This window comes from Microtus pennsylvanicus, chromosome 5 (genome assembly GCF_037038515.1).
Source record: "Microtus pennsylvanicus isolate mMicPen1 chromosome 5, mMicPen1.hap1, whole genome shotgun sequence".
NCBI classification, from domain to species: Eukaryota; Metazoa; Chordata; class Mammalia; order Rodentia; family Cricetidae; genus Microtus; species Microtus pennsylvanicus.
In genome coordinates this window covers 119634644-119657164 of record NC_134583.1, presented here as the reverse complement: position 1 = coordinate 119657164, position 22521 = coordinate 119634644, and the positions used below count along the sequence as shown (strand labels likewise).

Below are 22521 nucleotides of genomic sequence, written 5' to 3'. Positions count from 1 at the left end.
TGACGGCATGCCTAGCTGGAATCCCGCCACTGTGAGCCACAGCCACAAGTCCGTTTTTCTGTGGCAGAGTGGAAAGGAGAATCCCCAGAGACAGCTGGGGAGGCAGCCAGGGACATCATACGAAGAAGACTAGCCTTTTTCACATCGCCTCTGGTTTTGAGTCCTCTCCCTCATTTTTATTTGGCCCTTGGGCTTTATTAATTCATTGTGTGTGTGTGTGTGTGTGTGTGTGTGTATATATATATATATGAAATTCTTATCATAAGCAAAACCAAGTGTCTATGAAGATTACAAATTATTCCTGGTATAAACACAATGTTTATATTCAAGGTCATTACTTTTCTCTTTATTACCCACTTTCCTGGTCTCACTATATGGCTGGCACCCGACTCACGGTAGACATGTAGTCTGTGCTCACTGGGTGTATAGGAACAAGTGAGTACAATGTCCTAGCCATCCTCCAGCGACGCCACATGACACACTGTCTGTCCTGGGCTTCAGCCCTTGTCTCTGCTGATCACCCACTCTTCTTTGCCTGGCCTTACGCAAATCATCTTGGAATTACCACTGCTCCTGGTGCAAAACAGATATTCAGCCTGGTATTCCTGTCTCTGAATCGTTATCCTTCTGCCTTTCCTTGTCCTCCCCAAAAGAAAGAACAACCGGATGAGACCTCCTGATGCACTGCCTTTGATAAAATTTCTGGAACCAAGGAGTCCATGGAGAGGAGCCCCTTGGAGATCTTAATAGCAGGAAGTTCCCTCTGGCATCCCTAAGATCTGGGCAGGCAGTGGCCTTGGCATCTGGCTCTAACGCCATTCCAGATGACCTGGCACAAGTCTCTTGACAAGCACAGCAGCTCCACCCACTTGTTGGCCGTGACAGAATGTAGACCTGAGCAATGGTTTCCGTTCCAGGTTTCCTGGCAGATACATCACAGCATTAAAAATCACAGAGCAAGCTTCACAGTCAGAAACGCCCGAGTGTGGATCCTGGTGACCTGTGTGACGTAGCATCCTTACACGTAAACTTGAGTCAGTGCCTGCCTTATTACACACTTGTGAAGTTGGCATTAGATGAGATCCAGATGAGGGTAGCACAGTGTCAGGCCTGCCTGTGCCCTGGTAGCACATAGATGCTGTATGTGCTACATGTCTCGGCTCAGCTTTGTAAAGCAGGGCTCAAGGAATCTTCCTTTGACAAGTGTCGTTGGGCTGCCCTAGATTGGGAGCCACCTTTTTGGGGTAACTACGGTCGCAATCCTAGCTGTGGCAGGCACCTACGTTCCAGGGTAGGGACGTGAGGATTAGAAAAGTAGGAGGAAGAGAAGGAATAAGAAATAAGAAAGAAACACAGAGACATAGGATAGTTCCGGAGGACAGCTCAGTGCATGCTACATGCCGAGTTCTGAGTCCACCTGTGTTTAATTTTCTATACACTTTTATACCCCAATACAACAGGGAGGAGGCCGGGGAGAAGACAAAAGACAACTAGAACAGTTGCTTGATTCAATACTTGAGACATTAAGCCATTAATTCTCGAGAAAAGCATTCTCTTGTTTAGGCAATGAACCTGCCCTAGACCAAGTATCCTGAAGGCAGCTACTCCCTAAGTCAAGCCTTCTAATACATAAGAAGAAGCAGAAATATGCTTGAATTCTCTGACTTTGGCCAGGGTGGAAAGGATGTACCTCTATGGGCCATCTTAATGTCCAAAACACCAAGTAACCACACACTAGGTCAGGGGGCGTAGCCACAGTTGTTGTCAACAACTTTGAGCAAGCTGAAACTCTCTGGCCTGGAGACAAGGTGGAATAGGGTCACATTTTGGGGCCTCCACAGACAAGGAGCCTGCTTAAATGCCCACCAGAGCTTCTGGTGACCTCCTGGCAGCCATGGCCACCCTTGGGCACCATCTCAGTACACCCTCCTCTCCTTCCCAACAATAACAGACTGGCCTAATCTAGCTTTCCTCTTCTTTGTCCTCAGCCATTAGAGGAAATCTACTCTGCAGGGGATTCTCTGATGATCCGGTTCCACTCAGACGACACCATCAACAAGAAAGGCTTTCACGCCCAATACACCAGCACCAAGTTCCAGGATGCCCTGCACATGAGGAAATAGCGTCAGGGTCCTGGGAAGACAGAGCCTAAGGATGCTTTAAACACCTGTGAATGAGTAGCCCCCAGTGTACAGTATTTTTCTCAACAACAAAAACTCAAACTACATCCTTGAAACTAGATATCTGGGTGAAAGTACCTGCCTTTGGCCTCCAGGAAGAGAACCAGTGTCCTGTTGGTTCCAGCTGCAGTGTTAGGAACTGCAGCTTCTAAGGAGGCTAAAATTTGAAGTTAGCGACCAAGCCAGCCGTGCTTCTTCATACTCGTTCTCCAACCCTTGCTCCCATGGGGCAAAAGGCCAGCCTGGGCTACCCCTTCCTCAACTCTGGACTGGCTTCCCTAGGTGACAGGCAACATGAGCCTATTCTGCTGACGTGGCTGCCTCCTGTCTGCACTGGGCATCGAGGATAAAAACGTGGCAGTGGCTAAATTGTTCCAGGAGTGGCTGAAAGATTTTACTTAGCCCTTCCAGAGTCAAGCCAATCAGGAAACATGAGACTGCGGACACAGAAGTTAAAGAGGCATCCCAGTGCAGAGAGAGAGAGAGAGGAGGCTTAGCCTGGGAACCAGCATCATGGAGTTGGAAGACCTCAAGTCTTTTCCTGCCACTGGCCGTACTTGCCTCCTCTAGGGTGCTCCTATTATTAATCTCCATTCACGAGAGAGAATCCGTGGCCACTCCCAGGAGAACGCTCGCTGTGAGCACCCCAGGTTGCTGAGATGGCGCTCAGAGGCTCAGAGGATGCCACCTGTGCTGGGGTTCCCACTGGCTCCCAAGCACCCCCCCCAACTGTGGAGGTATCTGCTCTAGTGAGCCTCGACCCTTGGACAGCCAACTCAAACAGCATCCGCAAGACTTGCCAAGTCATCTCAGGAACAATCTAGGTCTTGTTAGGTGAAAACTAGTAATTCCAAGTTACGTAAGTGTCGCCATCTTTTGGAACAAGTCAGCCTGTGGCGCACTTCATGTCACCAGACATGTTAAAGAGTGCACTGGCAACTTTGCTGCAATTGAGCAGGATGCGGCCATCAACCTGCGCGCGGGATTCTCAACACTCCAGCACTTGTTCTAGAGAAGTGTAGAGGGTGATGTTTACATAATTTTAGCACCTCAAGGTATAGTTGAAATAGTGAGGTAGTTTTGAATGGCATTTCATTAAGGCATCTCTGGGCATTATGAGCTAAGAGCTGTGGTATGTTAGCTTTATGAGAGCATTTATGTTGGAATACTTTTAAACTATTGTTTACACAACCGCAAGTCCTGTTGGGTTGGTGGTGTACACAGGGCGGCACAGGAGAGTGATTCCGTTAGAGACGGCGTAGCTCCTGAGCACACGAATCCCTTTACTATGGGCCACCATTTTAAAGGAAGTGTTTGTGAAAGCTGAAGGTTTCTCTGTCTTAAAGAGGTCGCACTATTACAATCTGATACCCGATCGAAAGATTGCTGGGAGCAAAAACTAGAATGAAACAAAGACAGGGGAAAAAAACTGCTTGGGAGTATTTTGTTCTTAAACCTGAAAAAAAATCAAAGTATTATTATTATTAATAATATATGTCTGTATATATGTATCTATGTATGTAAGGATCAGCTATCCAAGCCTTAATCAGGGCAGCATGACAGTGCCGAGGCACTGGCTGTGACTTGTCATCAAATCCGGTGCTGGCCCCACACGTTACCCTCTCCCTTCAAACCGAGAGCTCTTCCAGCTCCTCTTGACCCTGGACTGAGGCCCGGCCTCCTCCTCACGACTTGATTGCTGGCACACCCACCCAGGGAGAGTTTTATCCCATCGCAAAAGAGACAGCTTATCCCATTGCTCCGGACCCATCAGCCCGCTGTGGTAGATTCCACTTCTCTGGTGTGTTTAGGTTTTATTTTTGTCTCGTTTTGTCTCTCAAGGGTGGAACAGAAATCAGGAGGCACAAGGTGTCTGTCACCAACCTCATTCCACAGAGATAAAAATTCTGTATTTTTAACCTTTAGAAGTCCAAATGAGATTGACAAACTCCATGGAAAATGGGAGTCGGGGAGAGATAGAGTTTGTCGCCTTGGTGACACGCTGATAATTCTTTTAGTGTGAGTGACTTCACAAGCACACAGCTCCAGCAGAGGCCATCTTGGAACAATGCGGCTCTCGTGGAAGCCCTGATGTAGGCCTGTGAGTGACAGATTCCCAGAAGACAGTCTCTGATTCAACAAGGGCTGTTGGGGGCCCTTTCTCTGGAAGTTGACACCCACAGCAATCCACACATGACACAGGTCCTGTAAAGAACCATAGGCCGGCTTCCAAGAATGGTTCACTCTGCAGAAGGACCCAGGTATCCCCACTTTGGCCCTTCTGATTGCTCAGTGGCCTTGCTGAAAACGTCCCTGGGTATGCATGGATAAAGGGGCTCAAGGATAACCCTTTATTTTGCCGTCCCTTTTGTCTGGGACCAAGCCCGTGGGTGTCCTGGAGCTCCAAGACCCAATGAATGACCTAAGGAAGTATTTGGAACTTGGGTCTCTGGCACTAATTCCAGTGTACTCTGAATTAGCAGAAGCTAGAACCTGCACCTTAGGGTGGAAGACTCCGAACAGCTGAAATGAGGCTTTGCATTGGGTCACTATTTTCTCTAAAGTTTCTCTCTCAGAGGTCCCCACTACACAGTCATGGTACTCATAAGTTACTCAGCCTGTTTAGATAATTCTCTAAACACAGTTAACCAGCAAATTCATGTAAGAGCGAGCCATCAGTTTGGCCCCTTTGCAGCTCTTTGGAGTTCTTGGTATTGCTTATGGAGTTTGGGAAGAGAGGGTCCTTTAGCATCCATGGATGTTTTTGAAGTTTGCTTTGAGGATTGTGATCAAACTTCTGATCAGTAACCCCGAAAATCTAAAAAGGTTTTTTTAAGTGTTATCCATACATATAAGTGTATTTTTTTATTTTGAGTAACTTTACATTTCGTGTAAAAGTCAGTTGGCAAGAACATGGGGAGATGGTAATCCATGTCTAAAAATGATGGTTTCATTAAAAAATGTGGATTTGCCTCTGTGTTCTGAGTTTGTGTTACTGGTTCAGATAACATTGGCCTTTTAAAAAATATATTTATTTTTATTCTGTGTTTGAGTGTTTGCCTACATGTATGTATTTATGTGTACTATGTATGTGCCTGATATCCTCAGAGGTCAGAAGACATATGATTCCCTAGAACCGGAATTACAGAGATAGATGAACCACCATGTAGGTAATGGGCACTGAACCCAGGTCCTTGTCAAGAGCAGCAAATGCTCTTAACCGTTGAGCCACCTCTCTAGTCTCCGTTACTGACAGTTTGGAGAACATTTGGAAAAATTAGAACAAGTCCACTACGAAATGAAACCCTGACCCTCATGTGATATCAGGGGGAGAGCCAAACCCTGGCCGCTGTGTGGTTATATCAGGGGGTGAGCCAAACCTGACTCTATTGTCCTCTCTCAGTGGCTTTGATGAAGTGATTAGATTATTGTAATTCTTTTTGTTAGCAACTTACTGTTTTGTGTGCTTGTATATTTGTAGTGCATGTTCGTGTGTGTGTGTGTGTATGTGTGTGTCTGTATGTATGTTGTGCGTGTGTGCTTGTTTGTATGTGCATGCATGGAGGTTAGAGATTAATGTTGCTATGGTATTGGCCACCTCTATCTCTCCGCACCATAGTTTTTGAGGGGGGGTCTCTTAACTGAATCTGGGGTTAATCAGTTCAGCTAGGCTGACTGGCCAGTGCGTTCCAGGGATGTAGGGACATCCTGCCTCCCCCGTCCCTTCAGTGTTTGGCAGGTGCGCTACTGACTGAGCTGTCCTTCCAGCCCTACTGTTTTAAGAGGCAGACTCACGACTGAAATCATAAGCTATTGAAAGCAGCCTCAGCCCTGAGAGACTAGTTCTCAAGATGCAAGGACAGAAAGCTGGAGGGTGGCCGTGGACTGCTGGGTGTGTTGTCCACTGTGGTAGCCACAGCCCTGTCTCACACAGAGTCCTCAGCACCTCAGCACCTTTCATGCAGCCATGCCTTGTGCTGATTCCGATGTCATGTTGCCCATGCAATGTCTAGCTCTCTCTCTCTCTCTCTCTCTCTCTCTCTCTCTCTCTCTCTCTCTCTCTGTGTGTGTGTGTGTGTGTGTGTGTGTGTGTGTGTGTGTGTGAGAGAGAGAGAGAGAGAGAGAGAGAGAGAGAGAGAGAGAGAGAGAAAGAGAGAGAGAGTGCAAACGTGTATGGTGTGTCTGTGTCCACAGAGGTCAGAAGAAGATGTAGGATTCCCTGGAGCCGTAGTTACAGCAGTTGGGAGCTGTCTAAAGGGAATGCTAGGAACTGAGCTCCAGACCTCTGCAAGAGCGGTGCATGATCTCAACTACTGAGCCGTCTCTCAGCCCTGTCGCTGTCTCTCCAGTCCTGTCACCCATTGTTTCTAATAAACTGCCAGCTGCCAGAGTGCCAAACTCTCACACCAGCTTGTGACTTCTTTGCTGCGTAGTTAAACGGACAGAAAATAAAGACAAAGAGAAGGGAGGCTCGAGCCACGTGCAGTGTGCAGGAGACAGAAGCGCCACAGCAGAGGGCTTGGCTACTCCCCTGACCATACATGGCGTGGCAAGGGCTTTCCTGGGACTATCTCTAGCCCTGCCTCTGCAGCATTCCCAGCTGATGTCCTACAAATGGGAGACACTGGCCCACAGTGCCAGTGACAGAGAAGCTTGCCAAGGGAGCCTGGTAGAGATGGTGAGTAGGAGCCAGCGTCTTTCTCAGCTTGACGGCTGGTCTCTTGGTTCAATACCTATAACTGTACCTTTGTACAAAGTTCTGGAGCTTGGTTTTCAATTTTTTTCCCTAGGTACAAAATGCTAATGGAAAATGTCATCATATAGGTGCTGATCTCAACTTTTACCTGATGTGAAGGTTTTCTTGTTCAGCCTTCCACATAACCAAGATGCAGGGGGGGTCTCTGTTTCCTGGTGGAAGCCTTGGGTTTGGATCAGCAGTCTCGTCTTTACTTGTTCAGTCTTCCGCCTGCTGCTTTCTCAGCAGCGTGGACCAGAAGCTCTCATCTTTCTTGCTGATGTGTGGTGCATATTTGGTGTGACTTGGCCAGGGGAAGTTTGCTCAACCAGGAAGGAAATCAGGAGGCTTCTAGGGTTTCTTTTTTTAATGTGTGCAAGTCCTAGACTTTATAGATGAGTATACATACATATATATATATATATATATATATATATATATATATACTGTGTGTATATACACACAGATGTATGAGTGATTTTATGATCATAAATGTTATACACAGACATATATATGAGTGTATATACAAACAAATAAATGATCATAAATGTTATGGGCACACACACATATTGACTTGAAAGGAGAAGAGAAACTGTCTGAGGGTGGTGAAAGGGGAAGATAGTAGGGTGGCAGGGGCATGCTTAAAGTATATTACATATTCATATGAAAATGGCCTTGAATTTAATATATAACTTAAAAGTATATAACATATAATAAATATTATGTACAACTTAAAAGTTAAGATGGCTTTGGTTATAAACATTAGTTTATAATCCCTAATTATTGTTATTTTACTTATTTTAGGAGGAAAAACAGAAAGAAATAGAAGTCAAACTCTTGCCAAGCTGTGCTTATTTAGGACCTCATTGCTGGAAATTAGATTTGTTTCAGCAGGGTGTCTCAGATGGGTTGAGTTGAGATCAGAGATCAACTCTTCCATTAATACGATACTTTTGCAGTCGTTCTGAACCAAGATCAGCTATTGAAGGGCTTACTGAAGTGCTTTGTGTACGGGAACTTCTCTGGCTCAGGGCCACTAAAACTTGTGAACTCTTCTGAAAATACCCAGGTGACCACCAATGGACGAGTGACTAAGGGAACGGTGGCGCTGTTATGCTAGGTAGATATTCAGTGTGTGTGTGTGTGTACCTGTGTACACATATGATAGATATTCAATGTGTGTGTGTACCTGTGTACACACATGAAAGATATTCAATGTGTGTGTGTGTGTGTGTGTACATGTGTACGCACGTGATATTCCTGGTTGACTACTGTCCAGCCCTTATGGAGGAGATCCTGAGGTTTGCCTCAACCTTGAGGGGTTGGAGGACTTTATGCTAAAGGAGGCATATCACGCACAACTATTGCAGATCTCACTAGGATTTAAAGAGAAGTGATGGGAAGTCGCAGGAGTTAGGGGACCCTGTGAATATTCACCACTGACCTCCAGAAGGAAGTGCACCTTGGTCTAGGTTTCCACACCTGGGCTGCAGAGTTATGGGAAGTCATCATAGCAGAGTTAATGGCAGTGACTGTCTTGTCATCCCCCCCCCCCCCCCGCCATGGCATTAAACCCACGAGGGATACTCAGCCTCAGAAGGGGCCAGGGCCTTCAGAAACATTCTATGGCTGAGACACAGGTCCGCAGTTCAGTTCCTTTGGCTGTGGCTGCTTGACACTGACAAATACATCCCACCAGGAACATCAGCAGGTTGGAAGGAGCTGCCACAGACAATGCATCCCTTGGGCTTTTCCTGGGAAGTGGGGAGGACAAGCCACACTATCCCATTTCCAGAATGGAAAAACTGAGCCTGGCAGGATAAAGGGGCATGTGACTATGGAGACTAGAAACTTTATCTTCTCTAAGACCATACAACTTCAAAGTGGCAAAGCCTGTACCCAAACCTAGATCGTGTGGCTCAGAGCCCAGGATTGCTTCACCCCACCCAGCTGCATCTCTAGGGGGCACCGTACCCTCCTTTTCTCTCCATGACAGCATGGCACTGTGTTTCCACAAAATATGAAAGTCTTTCTGAAATTGGCCAAAATCTTCGTCATCTGAATGTTGATAAACAATGCATGCAAAAGGCCCACTTGTTGCTTGCAGCCCTCTTCTTCCATCTCTCCCAAAGGAAGCTTTGTCTGTGGCCCCCTGACATCATCACTGATGAGCTAAGTCTGTGCAGCTGCACACACCATAGCAATCAGAGAGTGCCCTTGGGGCACCTATAGCCTCGGGTAGTGTCAGCATCAAAGGCAGTGCTTGGAGACCTTGGACAAGGAGACCTTGATCTGAGAGTCCCAGATGCCACCCCGGCTTTAGTGGCTCAGAAGAGGGGTACTGACTCAGCTGCAGAAACTGAGGGGTTGCTGGAAAGCCCTGAGGGGGGGTGGTAGGGAAATGTCACCAGTGGACGCGGTTCTGGTGATAGCTGGCTTAACACAGGCTTGGGAGATGTGGCAGAGCAGTGGGTAAAGTCACTGTTGTGACGTGTGAGGGGCTGTCTCTAAAGGACGTACCTTTATGGTGGAGTCAGGGTAGTATATAGGTTACAGGCTCTTAAAACACTTTATATTCTCCAAGGCTTTCCCCATTCTTTAGCCCACGTGACCTCCAGCCCCCAGATGATCTGGTTTTCTTGAGTTTGCACATGTAGGGCTGTGTAATCTGAACCCCGCCTTGGGCTTTCTGGTCTGGATCCAGCCTTGGCCTGAATCTGGTCCCAGGACCAGGATAGGCCACCTGTTTCAAGCAAGAACACCAACTGTGCTGACCGGTGCATGCCATGACTTCCCATGAGTCCCTGGGACGCACTCTTCCATCCCTGACAATGAAGTCCTGGGTATAAAATGACCCCGGAGGCACTTGAGGCCCAATATATTCCCATTCTTTGGAAAACTTTATTTTTTTATTATTATTTCTATTTTTGGGAAGGAGGTGTGCTCATGCCATGGCAGGTATGCGTGGGTCAGAGAACAACCTTGTGGAGGTTTATGTGGGCCCCAGGGATGGAACTCAGGTCGTCAGGCCTGTGTGGCAAGTGCTTCTGTCTGCTGAGCCATCGCTCTGCTCCCACCCCAGGGTGTCTACTGTCAGAAAACACTTCATGTTAAACTTTAGCAAATGTGTGGCTGGTTGAGGGACAGACCCAGTCTTGGGGGACTGTAGGCGAGATCAAGAGCTGGGGGCAGGAGGAATTGGGATATCAGGAGACAGGACTAGAGGAGGGTCCAGCCAGGAACCAGGAATAAGGATGGATGTAAGTCTGGAAGGTAGAGAGAAGAACCAGGACCAGGGAAGGCCCCTGGCTAAGCCATAGCAGGGGCTACAGATTGCTCCCATCAACAGGGAAAGGACTTGGTAGAGCAGCCCGGAAAGACGTGCCAATCAGCCCACACTGGGGAACGGTGGGCAGGGGTGAGGGAGCAGAAAGGAGCCGCCAGAGGCCGTGGCAGGACCTTACCCTGATAAGAGGTGTGTGCAGGAAATTTGGTATGCATGGGGTAAAACGTTTATATGTTGATTACCGGCAACAGGGAGGGATAAGCCAGGTGCAGCGGGAGTTCCAGGGAGAGAGTCCCTGGTCCAGCTCCCTGCTACCCCGACTGGCTCAATCCATGGCCAGGGCCTCAGCTCAGACTTGATGAAAAACCCTCAGCAGCCTTCTCTCTCCCTCTCTCCCTCTCTGGTTAACTCTCCTGAGAAGGTGGTTAACAGTCAGGGGTTGCCTCATATACCCTTTGAGGGAAAGATTCGCTTTAAGCTGAAAATATTACTAAGACTTCTAAATTCTCAGTTCTCCCTTTGAAAGGCATTCTGGGAAAAAAAACAGTTTCCAGCATTTTGATAGGCCTCCCAGTCCAGCCCTGGCTGGGGAGCGGGAGAGGGAAAAGGAAAGCCCGCTGCCTTTGGCACAGGTTGGCACAGGTCTCCACTAAAGGATTCTGTATTGACTATGTTCTTAGGCTGACACTGGGAACTGAGAGGCGGTGGCGGAGCCCATCTCTGGGTTCAGTTTACCTTTGCGGGGGGGGGGGGGGTTCCTAAGGCTTTGAGGCAGAGGTTCGGGAGGTTGCTAACCGTTACTGGGAGTTTTACTGTTTCTTTCTCTCTTGCAGAGCTTTTCGCTGAACTTCACGCTGCCAGCGAATACGGTAAGCAGAGGGTCAGATCACTATCTCCAGGCAAGTCGGGGAGGGTCAAGGTAGAACTCCAGGACGGGGGTGGGAAGTGGGGGGGTGTCTCCTGAACTCTGTCCCACGTGCCCTGAATATTGGGATTAAATGCACAGTCTGTATCGAGTGGTGCTGAGAGCAACGTTTGTTTGAATTTAAATTAACGCCCCCCACCCCCGTGGTGTGTGTGTGTGTGTGTGTGTGTGTGTGTGTGTGTGTGTGTGTGTGTGTGTGTGTGTGTGTAGTATGGGCATACATGTGCCGTAGCGTGTATAGGGGGCCACTTGCTGGAGCGAGCCAGTTCTCTACTTCCACCAGGTGGTCTCAGGGATTGAACTCAGGCCATGAAGCTTTGCAGCAGGTTCCTCTACCCACTAAGCTGTCTCTCCAGCCCTGAGAACAATCTTTTTATCTTAAAAATGTATAAATAAACATTTTGAGAAAGAAAATAAAATTCCTAAATTCCCACCAACAGAAAACACCAGGACAGCGCCCCCTGCTGTCTGATTTGCTCTTCCCACTGTGTGTTCTTACTCTACATAATTATATGTACCATAAGTACCATAAGTACCATAAATATTTTCCATCAATCTTTATAACCACCACTGAGGATAGTCACGCAATACTTCTTCATGTGGCTTGTTTTATGTAATGAGTTCCAGACAGGAGCAGCTCTGTGATGAACATCATTATAGATAAGACTAGTCTATAGTTTCCTTTTTGAGACAAGGGCTCCCAATGTAGCTCTGATTGGCCTTGAACCTGCGATGCCCCCACTCCACCTCCCTAGTGTATGTGCCACTATGTCTGGCTGCATCTGTATTTGAGATGACTTCCTAAGTGCGGAGTCTGGGAAGAGAGTGACTGGGCCAATCAAGAATGAACATGTTCAGTGGGTGAGGTCTTTGCTACAACCTATAACCTAAAGCTGCGTTACCTTACACAAGTCACTTCCCTTCCCTGTGCCTTGTTCTTCTCACCTGTAAAACAGGGGCCGTGTTGGTCCTGCTTCACTAGGTGCTGTGAGGTGTGAGTCAGATAATGTGGGAAAAGGGCTAGGACAGCCTAGCACACAATGGACGCTCCACAAGCATCAGCTGTGCAATTAGCAGGTGCTCATGAGGAGAGATGGGGAGAGGGAAGCCTCACCCAAGCTCCCTTTCCTACCTCTAGGCTCTAGAGAAGTCTCTCTCTCTGTCTCTCTCCTTTGTCTCTCTCTGTCTGTCTCTGTCTGTCTGTCTGTCTCTCTCTCTCTCACACACACACACACGCGCACACACACACACATACATACCAAGTTCCACTAGGTACCTCTGTACCCTGGCTGTTAACTGCCTTACAAAATATTATTTAGAAACCAGCTCTTGTCCATAGTCCAGAATAGCCTTGAACTCCAGTTCCCTCTGTCTCCGTCTTCCAAGTGCTAGCTGAGATTAAAGGCACATACCCACTACACCTGATATGTTTTTATTTTTGACTCTAACCAGCCTGAGTAAATTTTTATACTTTGAAGACAGAATACCTTAGCTGAACCAAGGGTCAACTCTTCCCGTCATCCTCAGAAAGACAATACTTTACACAGCTGCAGGACCCCAGTGATATGAGGGTGTGGGTTGTGTTTGTGTGAAAACAGCCTTCTAAGGAGCAACAGTCAGCACTGTCAACGTCCCTGATGGGAGCTCACTAGGAAAGAGGTCTGTCCTGAAATTCCAATGTACAAGCTCAGGTTAGATTCATCCGTGGAAACTTGGTTCTGAGTTGTCTCAGTTCTCTGAGGTCTGTTTTACCTTTCCCAGAGATGCTAACTATAGAAAGGCTGGAGACACTATTGTGGCCATCAAGATCGCTGAGAGGGTTAAATAAAAACAGACCTGACCAGGGCTGTGAACACAAGGTCATGATTGTGGTGCTCATGTGGTCCCTAACGCCCCCAGAACTAGCTGTTGCCATCCCGATTTTACTTATTTTTCTTTTTCCACCTCCATGCATGTATATGTGGTGTGCATACATGTGTATGCATGTCTGTGTGTACTTGCACATGTATGTGCATATGAGGGCTCACGGTTGATGCTGGGAGTCACCCTTCGTGACTCTTCCACCTTATTCACTGATGTAGGATCTCTCAGCCAAACCCAGAGCTCACTGGCACAGCTACGGCTTTAGGAATTCCATCCCTGCCTTCCAAACCTGAAATGACAGGAAGATCATGGCTCCCACCAGGCGCTTACATGCGTTCTGGGGATTTGATCTCTGGTTCTAAAACTTAGCCACTGAGCCACCTCCTGCCCCAGTCACTGCTAGCCTTATTTTAGATGATGAGATGAGATGAGGCCCTGCAGCTTCTGGGTAGAGGAAGGGGTACCCCGTTGCAGGCAGTGTAAGCCCCTAGCCTGCGATCATTTTTATCCCTGTTTGTGGTGCTAGGAATCCCGTGCACACTGAGCCCCCAGGGCCCAGGATAACACCACATGACACAGTGTACGCAGTTGCTTACATGAAGCTTTGTTCCCAGAGATGCACTTGAACTACCTCAGACAGGAGTGATGTGCAGCACCCCTCCTTCCTCAAGTGGAGATGTGAACCAAAAAGTGTGGTTCAGTGTGGGCTCATCCCAGACCTGAGGATGAACCACAGATGTTACTGTCTGTTTGAAATCAGGCATGGCTTCCCTAGGAAGCTTCCTAACTCTTATTGCAATGCTTGTTATTTCTCCTAGTGGGAAAAGAGGGCTGAAGTGTGCTGGCCCCAGCATGAGGCTAGGGACAGGAGATAGAGACCATGTTATGGCAGATTTTCCAGGTAGAGAGTGTAGACATCAGCTGACTTTTGGACTTTGTATTCCTCATAGCCTAACTTCGCTCTGATTCTTACTTAGGAAGCACTCACACGGGCTCTGTAGCTGCTGTCGTTAATCATTTAGGGAACAGTGACTACACCGTTGTCAGGATGTTTTGCATGGTGTTCGCTCTACTGATAGTGCTTTCTTACGTCACATACTCTCTTTTCACACAGACTCCCTCTCCAGTTGCCCCGAGCGCCAAAGCCGACGTAAGTGTCCACTTCAGTGACCAAGCCTTGGCCCTGTCATCTGTGTGGGTACAAATGCTCTCCCCATCTCTTGCATTTATTTTGAGGATTCAAGTTTGACATGTGAACTGTCACCAAGCCCAGAACTGGGCTCGATAATTATTCCTATAACCACCCCTGCTCAAAAGCAAGAGAGGGACTGTAAAACCACAGGCCCTGTGGCCAGACAGATGGCTCAGCAGTTAAGAGTGCTTACATAAGACCTCTGTTCAGTTCCCAGCGCCAACACAATAGCCCACAGCTGCCTGTAACCCAGTTCTTGAGGATCTGACGCCTTCTTCTGACCTCTGCAGACTCCTGTATGCATGAGGTGCACACACACACATAAAATAAAATAAATAAACATTAAAACACATTTTATACACAGGCAAATTCACAGAGCGTGGAGAAGAGTGGCCAGGCATAAAAGAGTCCATACCTGTGTTTGCATCTTACATTGGAAACCAGATAAAACCTATCTAAGTGATAGGCTTCAGGATAATGGTCACGTGTGTGCACTGTGGAGCATTCTAGGTCTTGATGTGAACATCAGTGACATGTGTGAAATGTCATTCTGCAAACAGCCTTCAGTCTATTTGTGGTATGGGTTTCCACTCTTTCATAAGATCACCTCTACTATGGAACTCTGTGTTATATTTTTTGCATATTTATGTATTGTCTTTAGTATTTCCAGAAAAAAAATCTGCAACCCAAAACCTTGTGGTGCTACAAACATGACTGTTACCATTCAGATCAAAGTGAACATTTAAAAACTGCTTAATGCATTTAACACAAATATGTTTTCCAAACCATATCAGATGGCATGGGATATACCAACAGCACCGAGTTCTTGTTTCTCTCTATATATGTTATTCTTTTTAACACAATAATTTTTTTTAGAATTGCATGCACACACACAATGTATTTCAATTGTATTTACCTCCTGCTCTTAACTCCAGCTCTCCTCAAATTCCCTTTAATCTACCATGAAAGTAGAAAAAAACCATCTTTTTTTATTTTAAATAATCTGTTGAATCCAATTTGTGTTGCCCTTGTACACATTGTTTTGGGGCCATTGACCAGAGCATGGACAATGTACCAGGGACCAAACCTCTAAAGAAAACTGGCTCACCTTCTCCCGAAAGCTGTCAACTGTAGGTATCTCCTCAGCCAGCTGTGGAAGCTCACACGCCCCTGCCCTACCCAGGCTAGACTGTTGACTGGCTTGGTCATGTGCAGACATCCACAGCTACCATGAGTTCATGAGTGGGATGCTCCTGTCATGAGCGGAGGACAGTTTTGCCCTAGTCTTCCTTGGTTTCCTTTCCTCCCTAATCTTCTGAAACAGTCCTTAAGCCTTAAGGAAGTAGGCAAACTACAGAAATTCTATTCACAACTGAGCGCTCCACAGACGCTTGTTCTCTGAGCTTTCACAAGTTGGGAGTCTCTACATTAACCGCTGTGCACAGTACAAAAAATAGAAGAGACTTTTTCAGCCTGAAGGAGAATGTGGCATCTAACTGTGTCTCTGACCTGTTCCTTAGCTTTGCTTCTTCTGCAAGGATGTTTGTCGTTGCTCCCTGGGACTCCTGCTTAAATCAGTTGTCCATTTTTTTAGTAGGTAATTACTATTCCAAACAGATTCAAACTATATAAATTAGATCCTAGGAAAGCAATTCACCAGTCATATAAATTACAAATACCTTTTGAAATATTTCATTTCTCCAATGCATCCAGGGCCCATGCATTTTGTTGTTGTCGTTTGTTTATTTTTAATCACTGAATGCATCTTTTACTCTTGGAGAATCTGGGCTTCCCTGACTCTGTTTTTTGTTCCTGTGCCAGGACTGTGGTCCCTCTATTGGACTAGCAGCCGGAATCCCGTCTCTGCTGGCCACAGCCCTGCTGGTGGCCTTGCTGTTTACCTTGATTCATCGAAGAAGAAATGTCGATGAGCCCTTTGAGGTGATCACTGCTTCTTTGGGTGTGACTGTGGTGCTTGAATCAGTATCTCAGTGAACCGACTTCTGTCTGGGCTAAGCATGTCAGAACCCAGAACCCATGTTATTTCTAAGGACAAGGTAGTACATGTTTTTGACCTGAAATGTCCTTTGTAGGCAGATTCAGGCAGGGCTGATTTACACATACCTCTCTGGTCACTTGAACAAGTCTCTGGTGGTAAGATGACATTTGGGGTGGCAGAAAATAGGAATGGGGGGAGCTGACTGATGCCATGCCAACATATGTCTATACAGTGGAGTGTTATCTACACCGAGGAAGGAAAGGGAGGGCACTAGCTTCATCATCGGATATGGTAAGAATGTGAGGGAAATTAAGAGACAAAAAGTGCTGACGTGTCTGTGGAAGGGGTACCTTAAGACTATATTGCTTGCCTGTTCCTGTGTCTAGACAGGCATGACGTACAAGAGAATGTGCATGGACCCCTGACACACCATACTTGTGCCATATTTGCTCTGGGGACCATGCATGGTCACCTAGATCCATATCCAACAAGGTTTCACAGCATGATGTACTGTGAAGGCAGCCTCTGGGTTCTAAGTTCACTCTCCACTTATGAACAATCTGGTTGTTTTCATACTGGTAGATATCAAAATAGAACGATAGAAATCCTGGGTTCTAATCCTGCCTCTGAGCTGTATGACTTATGGACAGGTGACTCCACATTTTCTATGTTCAACTCTGTAACACGTGTCATGAAATTATCCTCTCAGGCTAGGGTGTATCTCATGATACAGTGCACACACCTAGTATGTGCGAGGTTATGAGATCCAACTCCAGCACCACAAACAACAATAATAAAACCTAGCACATAAACACTGCCTGTTTTAAGAGGGGGGAACAGTTGTAAGGACGCATGAGATAACAGGTAGTACATACCACGGTAACGTGTAGAGACGGACTGGCAAGCTGTAAACTGCATATACACCAAGAAGTACTACGGGTGATGGTGGCATTATTTATTTAGGCAATAGTTTCTTAACTTTTGGTGCTCTTTAAAATGATATAGAAGGCTAAAATACATTAATCACTAGGTTAATTAAATCAGGAATTTCTGGGACTGGAGAGATGGCTTTTCCAGAGGACCGGGATTCAGTTTCCAGCACCCACATGGTAGCATGACAACTGGCAACTTCAGTCTCAAGGGATCTAAAATGCATGTGCTACACAGACATACATGCAGGCAGACAACCAAACCCCAAACAAAACAAACAAATGAAAGAATTTCTGGTGATAGAACAGCTGAATTGTTCTAAAAACATTGGTGGGGGTGTTTGATTGTTTATGGTGGTCGGGATCAAGTCAGGACCTTTCCCATATGCTAGGCAGGGACTCCACCGCTGAGCTGTACTCCCAACCCAACACATCTTTTTATTATGTACACAGTCCCCCTTGAACATCATTCACAAGGGATACATTTCAAGAACATGTAGTAGGCACTTGATACCGTGCTGAACACTGTGTACTATAGGACACTATGTACAAAAATAGGCTAACAATAAGTTAATCACACTGAAGAATTAACATTCTTAGTTAATAATAAAATGGAACGACTTAAAATGGAGCAATGACTGTGGACGAAGTCTCTTGACCGCTCTGTCAACCATCACAGGCCTGACATCATACACAGCATGGATGCACTGAGCAAGAGGATGGGACGAAGCAGCGGACTCGAGGTCTTGTCAACCTGTTCAAAACGGAAGCTTAAAACGTTTGGCTCCTGGAATTCCCATTAACATCTTGAGATCCCAGTTGGCTACTAGTAACCGAAAGCATTGCACATGCACAGGGGTTACTGTAATTTTAGACAGACGTTATGTGGAAAGCAGCCTGCAGAGAACCCGGTGATCCACTCATGGCCATCCTGTTTCACCTCTCCTCCTGCTCCCTTCTTCACAACGCCGGCCCCGGGCTGTGTTTGAATAGTCTGCTTATGAAGCTCGAGGTTGGCTGGCTCTTCTCTGCGTGTTTGCTTTGTCTGAAAACCTCCGGCAGTTCTAATGCACACTGTAGTTTAAAACACAGTGATCTGAATGGTTACTGCTATGGGCCTTAACTAGTTATTTATTTATTTATTTATTTATTTACTTACTTACTTACTTACTTACCATTTTAGGAAAGTGAGAGACCATGCGAAATTTCAGAACTCTACGACAATCCCAAAGTCTCCGAGGTAAGAACCTTTTATTCTAATCCCCCCACGTGACTGACAGACTGACTTGTAGCAAGCTAAGGATTTTTAAGCTTAGACTGCACAAAGGTGCCATGTGGGGCCCTTGGAAAAGAGGAGACTAAACTGTGAAAGCACAAAGGAGGTGAATCGTGTGTCCTTACTGACCAGATGGAAATTCAAAGTTGACTTTAACCTTAGAAAATCAGGGGGTGGACTGTAGCTATGTAATAAAATACTGACCTAGCACGTGGAAGTCACTGGGTTCTAGGCCCAGCACTGAAAATTAAAATAAGAAGAGCAAAAAAGAAAATCAATATAATTATTTAATGAACAAAAGAAACAGATGTATGGCCACGTTAATAGGTAAAGAGGGTTTTTAAAAAGGTAACTCACTTGTGTGTGTTTGTGTGTGTTCAATATAGAACACTATGCATAGTAAATAAATGAATCTTTTTTTAAATGAGCATGTAGAAAAAAATGAAAAAGAAATACAGGATAGTAGGTTTGAATCCAACTATATCAATGATCACATTAGATGTAAATGACCTAAACAGCTTTAGTTACAAGAGTCAGTTTGACTAGAAAAACAATACCCAATTTTATAAAAATCTCCAGAACCACACTTTATGAATATAAAGACTTGATTAAAAGTTAAAGGATCGAGACCCTCTGTTAAAAATGATTAGAGAAAGTTGTGTAGTGCGTGCGCGCGCGCACTCACACACACACACACACACACACACAAATAACCCTTGAAGGCATACACACACACACACACACACACACACAAATAACCCTTGAAGGCATACACACACACACACACACACACACACACACACAAATAACCCTTGAAGGCAGTATGCTCGGGTGACTGTAGACGCTATTCATTTCCTGCCCCTCGAGCGCCAATGTCTTTATTCTCCCGATTCCTGTATCTTAACAACCATTGTTTCAAATGTTTGGTCTGATTTTTGGATGTTTCCATTGGAAGGGTCAATATGGTTGTTTGAGTCCATCTTGGCCAGAAGCTGAAGTCTCTACTATAGTCTTTAAAATACCTGTTTATGTTCTTAAGAATCCTAGGCGATCACCCACACATGAGATGGACCCACGAGGTGCCCAGGAAGGCCACATATATGTGAAGACAGTCTCTGGAAGTGAGGAGCCCTTGCCTGACACTTACCGTCGTCCTGAAGAAATAGAGAGAAGGAGAGGACTGTGGTGGCTTGTGCCCAGACTGAGCCTAGAATGATGTGGTTTCATCAGGGAGCTGACCCGGAACTGGAACAGGGCTGAAACCCCAGGAGTCTGTGCTTAGGAACTGTGCCGGTGAGGACCAGCCGCCTCTCATTGCACATAAATTTCATTTATAGGTCTGTAGTGTACCTGGGTTGCTTTTCCTCATTAGGGGTGCTGCAAAAAGGTTCAGTCAACTTCGGGCCTTGCCGTTTTAATCATCAGTACAACCCAGGTAACTTGCTGTGCATCAGATGAGTCCCCTTCATCCTGTTTCTTAATCCAGAGAAGTCTGTTTTTGGGAAATGGACCTGGCTTCTGAGTGTCCTGCCTTCACCTCTGACCGCTCCATCTCTTATCTTAAAAAAAGGAAATGAAGCGATGGGAGTTGGATTTTTCCGGGTGCATTGGCCAAGGTCAGCTTGGCACAAGTTAGGACATGAGTGAAATTTATGGAAGACATGTGAAAGAAGCCATTTCTTTCTCTGAATATCTCAGGGCAAAACTCACATGGAGCCGCACATGGCCAACACAGGGAAGCATGTGGCTAGGTCGTGTCACACAGCAGAGAAGAGAACATGGGCTTCTGAGTCAGACCTCCCCCCCACCCCCGCAGCTGTGAGAATTTGGACAAAGTCACCTACATTCCCCAAGCCTGCTTTGGGTCTTATAAAAGAGGGGAGAATGGTCTGTGTTTTATTCAGGCATCGGAAAAATTACAAAAGGAAGGAAGAAAGCATTTTCCACCAAGCAGACACTAGAAACATTCATTTTCCCTCCTCACCCCACTCTTCCCACCTCTTCCTATCCCATCGGTCTGATCAAGTCAAGCGACCGCTCTGCAGAATTTGTCACCCATAGTCACAAAGTCAAGAAGGAAGTACATCTAAAAGTCACTCCAGTTTCACTAGAAGTCTGCACTCTGAACTCTGAACATCATTTGCCCTCGTATGTCAACCAACTCTCAAATTCCCAGGACAGAGACCTGCACTACACATTACACATTAATCTCCAGGATGCTGATGTCTTTGATGGTTAATCTTCACTGGGGACACTTAAGAGTCTCCATGGAAACACACCTCTAGAAAGGGTTAACAGAACAAGAAGATCTGTGTGAATGTGAGAAGCACCGTTCCCTGGGCTTGGGCTTCTGGACTGAATAAAAGAGATTTCAAGTTGAACACACAAAGTTCATCCCCCTCTGCTTCCCGGCTACAGATAAAATGTGTGATCAGCTGCCACATGCTCCTGCCACCTTGCCTTCCCAGCTGTGGCGGACTGTGTACCTTCAAACCGTGAGCCAAAACAAACCTTTCCATCCTTAAGTTGCTTTTATAAGGCATCTAATCCTAATAATGAGAAGTAACTAATGTAAAGTTGGTATTCATGGTTTAGTGGCTTTGCAATGATGAATTTTGTTTTGAAGTATCATAAAGAAAAGATGCTTGTGAAAGGAGAGATAAAGAGGACCAAAGATGAACACAGGAACAAAGGGATGGGTTTGTATATCTACACCTGCCATTCAAGGGAAATCTAGTGGCAACTTTACCAGCTTGGGCCAGACCTTTGCCTTTACTTCCCCAGACGGCTTCCAGGTGGTCTGGTCACAGCTCCTCCTGATGCATAGCCACTGCCTCGGACAGGCCATGCTCCACAGTGGGAGAGATGAGGTCTCAGAGCATCTCTGGGAGCAATCCCAGTCCCCATGAGCCACCCTGATATCTTAGGGAGCCAACTTTTCTCATATGGGGCCTCTGGATGTTCAGAAATGATCCTATTTCTTGAATGGGGAATAGTTCTATAAACACAATGGCCACCACCCACTCACAACTGCCTTTCAAAGTCCCTCTAAAATTAAAAAAAAAAAAAATGTCTTTCGTGGGCCCAGCTCCTTAGATAAGCTCACGTGGACCGCCCAAGCAGCCATGCCCAGGGATGCCAAGCATTCTCTTTTCTTGCGTGGTGGAGAAGGACCTTGGACTCCCTGAGAACCTGATCAGACTAGGCCTTATAGCTTTGACATAGATGGGTGTCAGCTCCAGCCCATAATGTTGGCCACCTAGAGCCTCAATCCTGTGCTGATAAAAATGACCCAGAGAGCATCAAAGAAGCCTGAAAGAAATACACTTATCAGTGAGCTTTGTAATTGGTAAAGTAAGGTTTCAGATATTTTAATTCTACTTACAATCAATTGCTTAGAATCTTTATTTCAAGTTATTTTCACTAAAATTTTGAGAGTCAGCATTTCTTTTGGTGCAAACACTTATTTTGTAATCTGGTGAAAAATAAACGGCCGTTTGACGAACCCATGAGGCACCCGTGGTTCTTTTCCCCTCCGTGAAGAGTGCAACTCCTCCTTTTCCTTTCTTATGCCTCTTTCCTTCTGAGGCTGGTCAGAACCTAAGTGTGCTTCCTCCAGCACTGCACACGTGGGGCTCCCGACCTTTCTCTGTAGCCCCTCCCTGCCTTGAAACAGAACCCCTCTAGCAGGTAGTGAGGGGGCCTCTGTGCTGGAAACTTAAACTGCACCGTGCTCTTGTTTCTTTCTTTTTCCTTCTCTTCCTTCATCAACTGACACATTGAAAAGATCTAAACTAGGGGTAGCAGTCAGGCCTCGTGCTGGCTTACCAGCTAGGCTGCTGCAAAGGAAAAGTCAGGCTTTTCTGAGTAATCCCACAGAGCAGGCAGGTGTGGCAAAGCCCTGTGGTGATGGCTCTTGAAGCAACTCCACAGAAGGGACGTTTCTGGGAGGAACACGTACACTGTCTCCTCACAGGGACAATCATTCCTCCTGTCTCCTTAGCAAGACTTTAGTAGAAGCAGTCTTACAAGGGGTGGTCTCTTGGCCAAGTGATTGACAGGTCCAAATGGATTATCTCCTAAGGGAGGAGCAATAGTATGAAACATTCGGATCTTTTGAGACAGATCAGACTGCC

General features: G+C 46.2%; 2 protein-coding genes across 6 annotated transcripts in view; both read left to right on the top strand.

Annotated features, from left to right (window-relative positions):
- Nucleotides 1–5157, top strand: part of Tll2 (tolloid like 2) — a 113848-nt gene extending 108691 nt beyond the window's left edge. Inside the window, exon 21 of the mRNA XM_075975090.1 lies at nucleotides 1989–5157. Coding sequence (XP_075831205.1) covers nucleotides 1989–2123 — 135 coding nt within the window. The 3' untranslated portion in view covers nucleotides 2124–5157. The remainder of the gene's footprint in view (nucleotides 1–1988) is intronic.
- A 1431-nt stretch (nucleotides 5158–6588) lies between these two features.
- Nucleotides 6589–21894, top strand: Opalin (oligodendrocytic myelin paranodal and inner loop protein). 5 transcript variants are annotated; one of them, XM_075974077.1, is made up of 6 exons: nucleotides 6589–6858; nucleotides 11035–11070; nucleotides 14104–14139; nucleotides 16003–16122; nucleotides 18293–18349; nucleotides 19425–21894. In XM_075974077.1, exons 1-6 carry the CDS (start codon nucleotides 6784–6786, stop codon nucleotides 19599–19601), a joined length of 501 nt encoding a protein of 166 aa, XP_075830192.1. In that variant the 5' UTR covers nucleotides 6589–6783; the 3' UTR covers nucleotides 19602–21894. The 5 variants fall into 5 exon arrangements, with proteins under 5 accessions (XP_075830192.1, XP_075830194.1, XP_075830193.1 ...); XM_075974079.1 differs by having other exon boundaries at nucleotides 6620–6858; nucleotides 11035–11100; nucleotides 14104–14187; XM_075974075.1 differs by having other exon boundaries at nucleotides 6669–6858; nucleotides 14104–14187.
- Nucleotides 21895–22521: the final 627 nt, after the last annotated feature.

Coding starts and splice junctions, on each gene's coding strand:
- Opalin (XM_075974079.1), top strand. CDS start 6,784: ATGTCCTACAAATGGGAGACACTGGCCCACAGTGCCAGTGACAGAGAA. Junction 14,188..16,002: donor TGGCCCTGTCATCTGTGTGG/GTACAAATGCTC, acceptor TTCCTGTGCCAG/GACTGTGGTCCCTCTATTGG. Junction 18,350..19,424: donor ACAATCCCAAAGTCTCCGAG/GTAAGAACCTTT, acceptor TATGTTCTTAAG/AATCCTAGGCGATCACCCAC.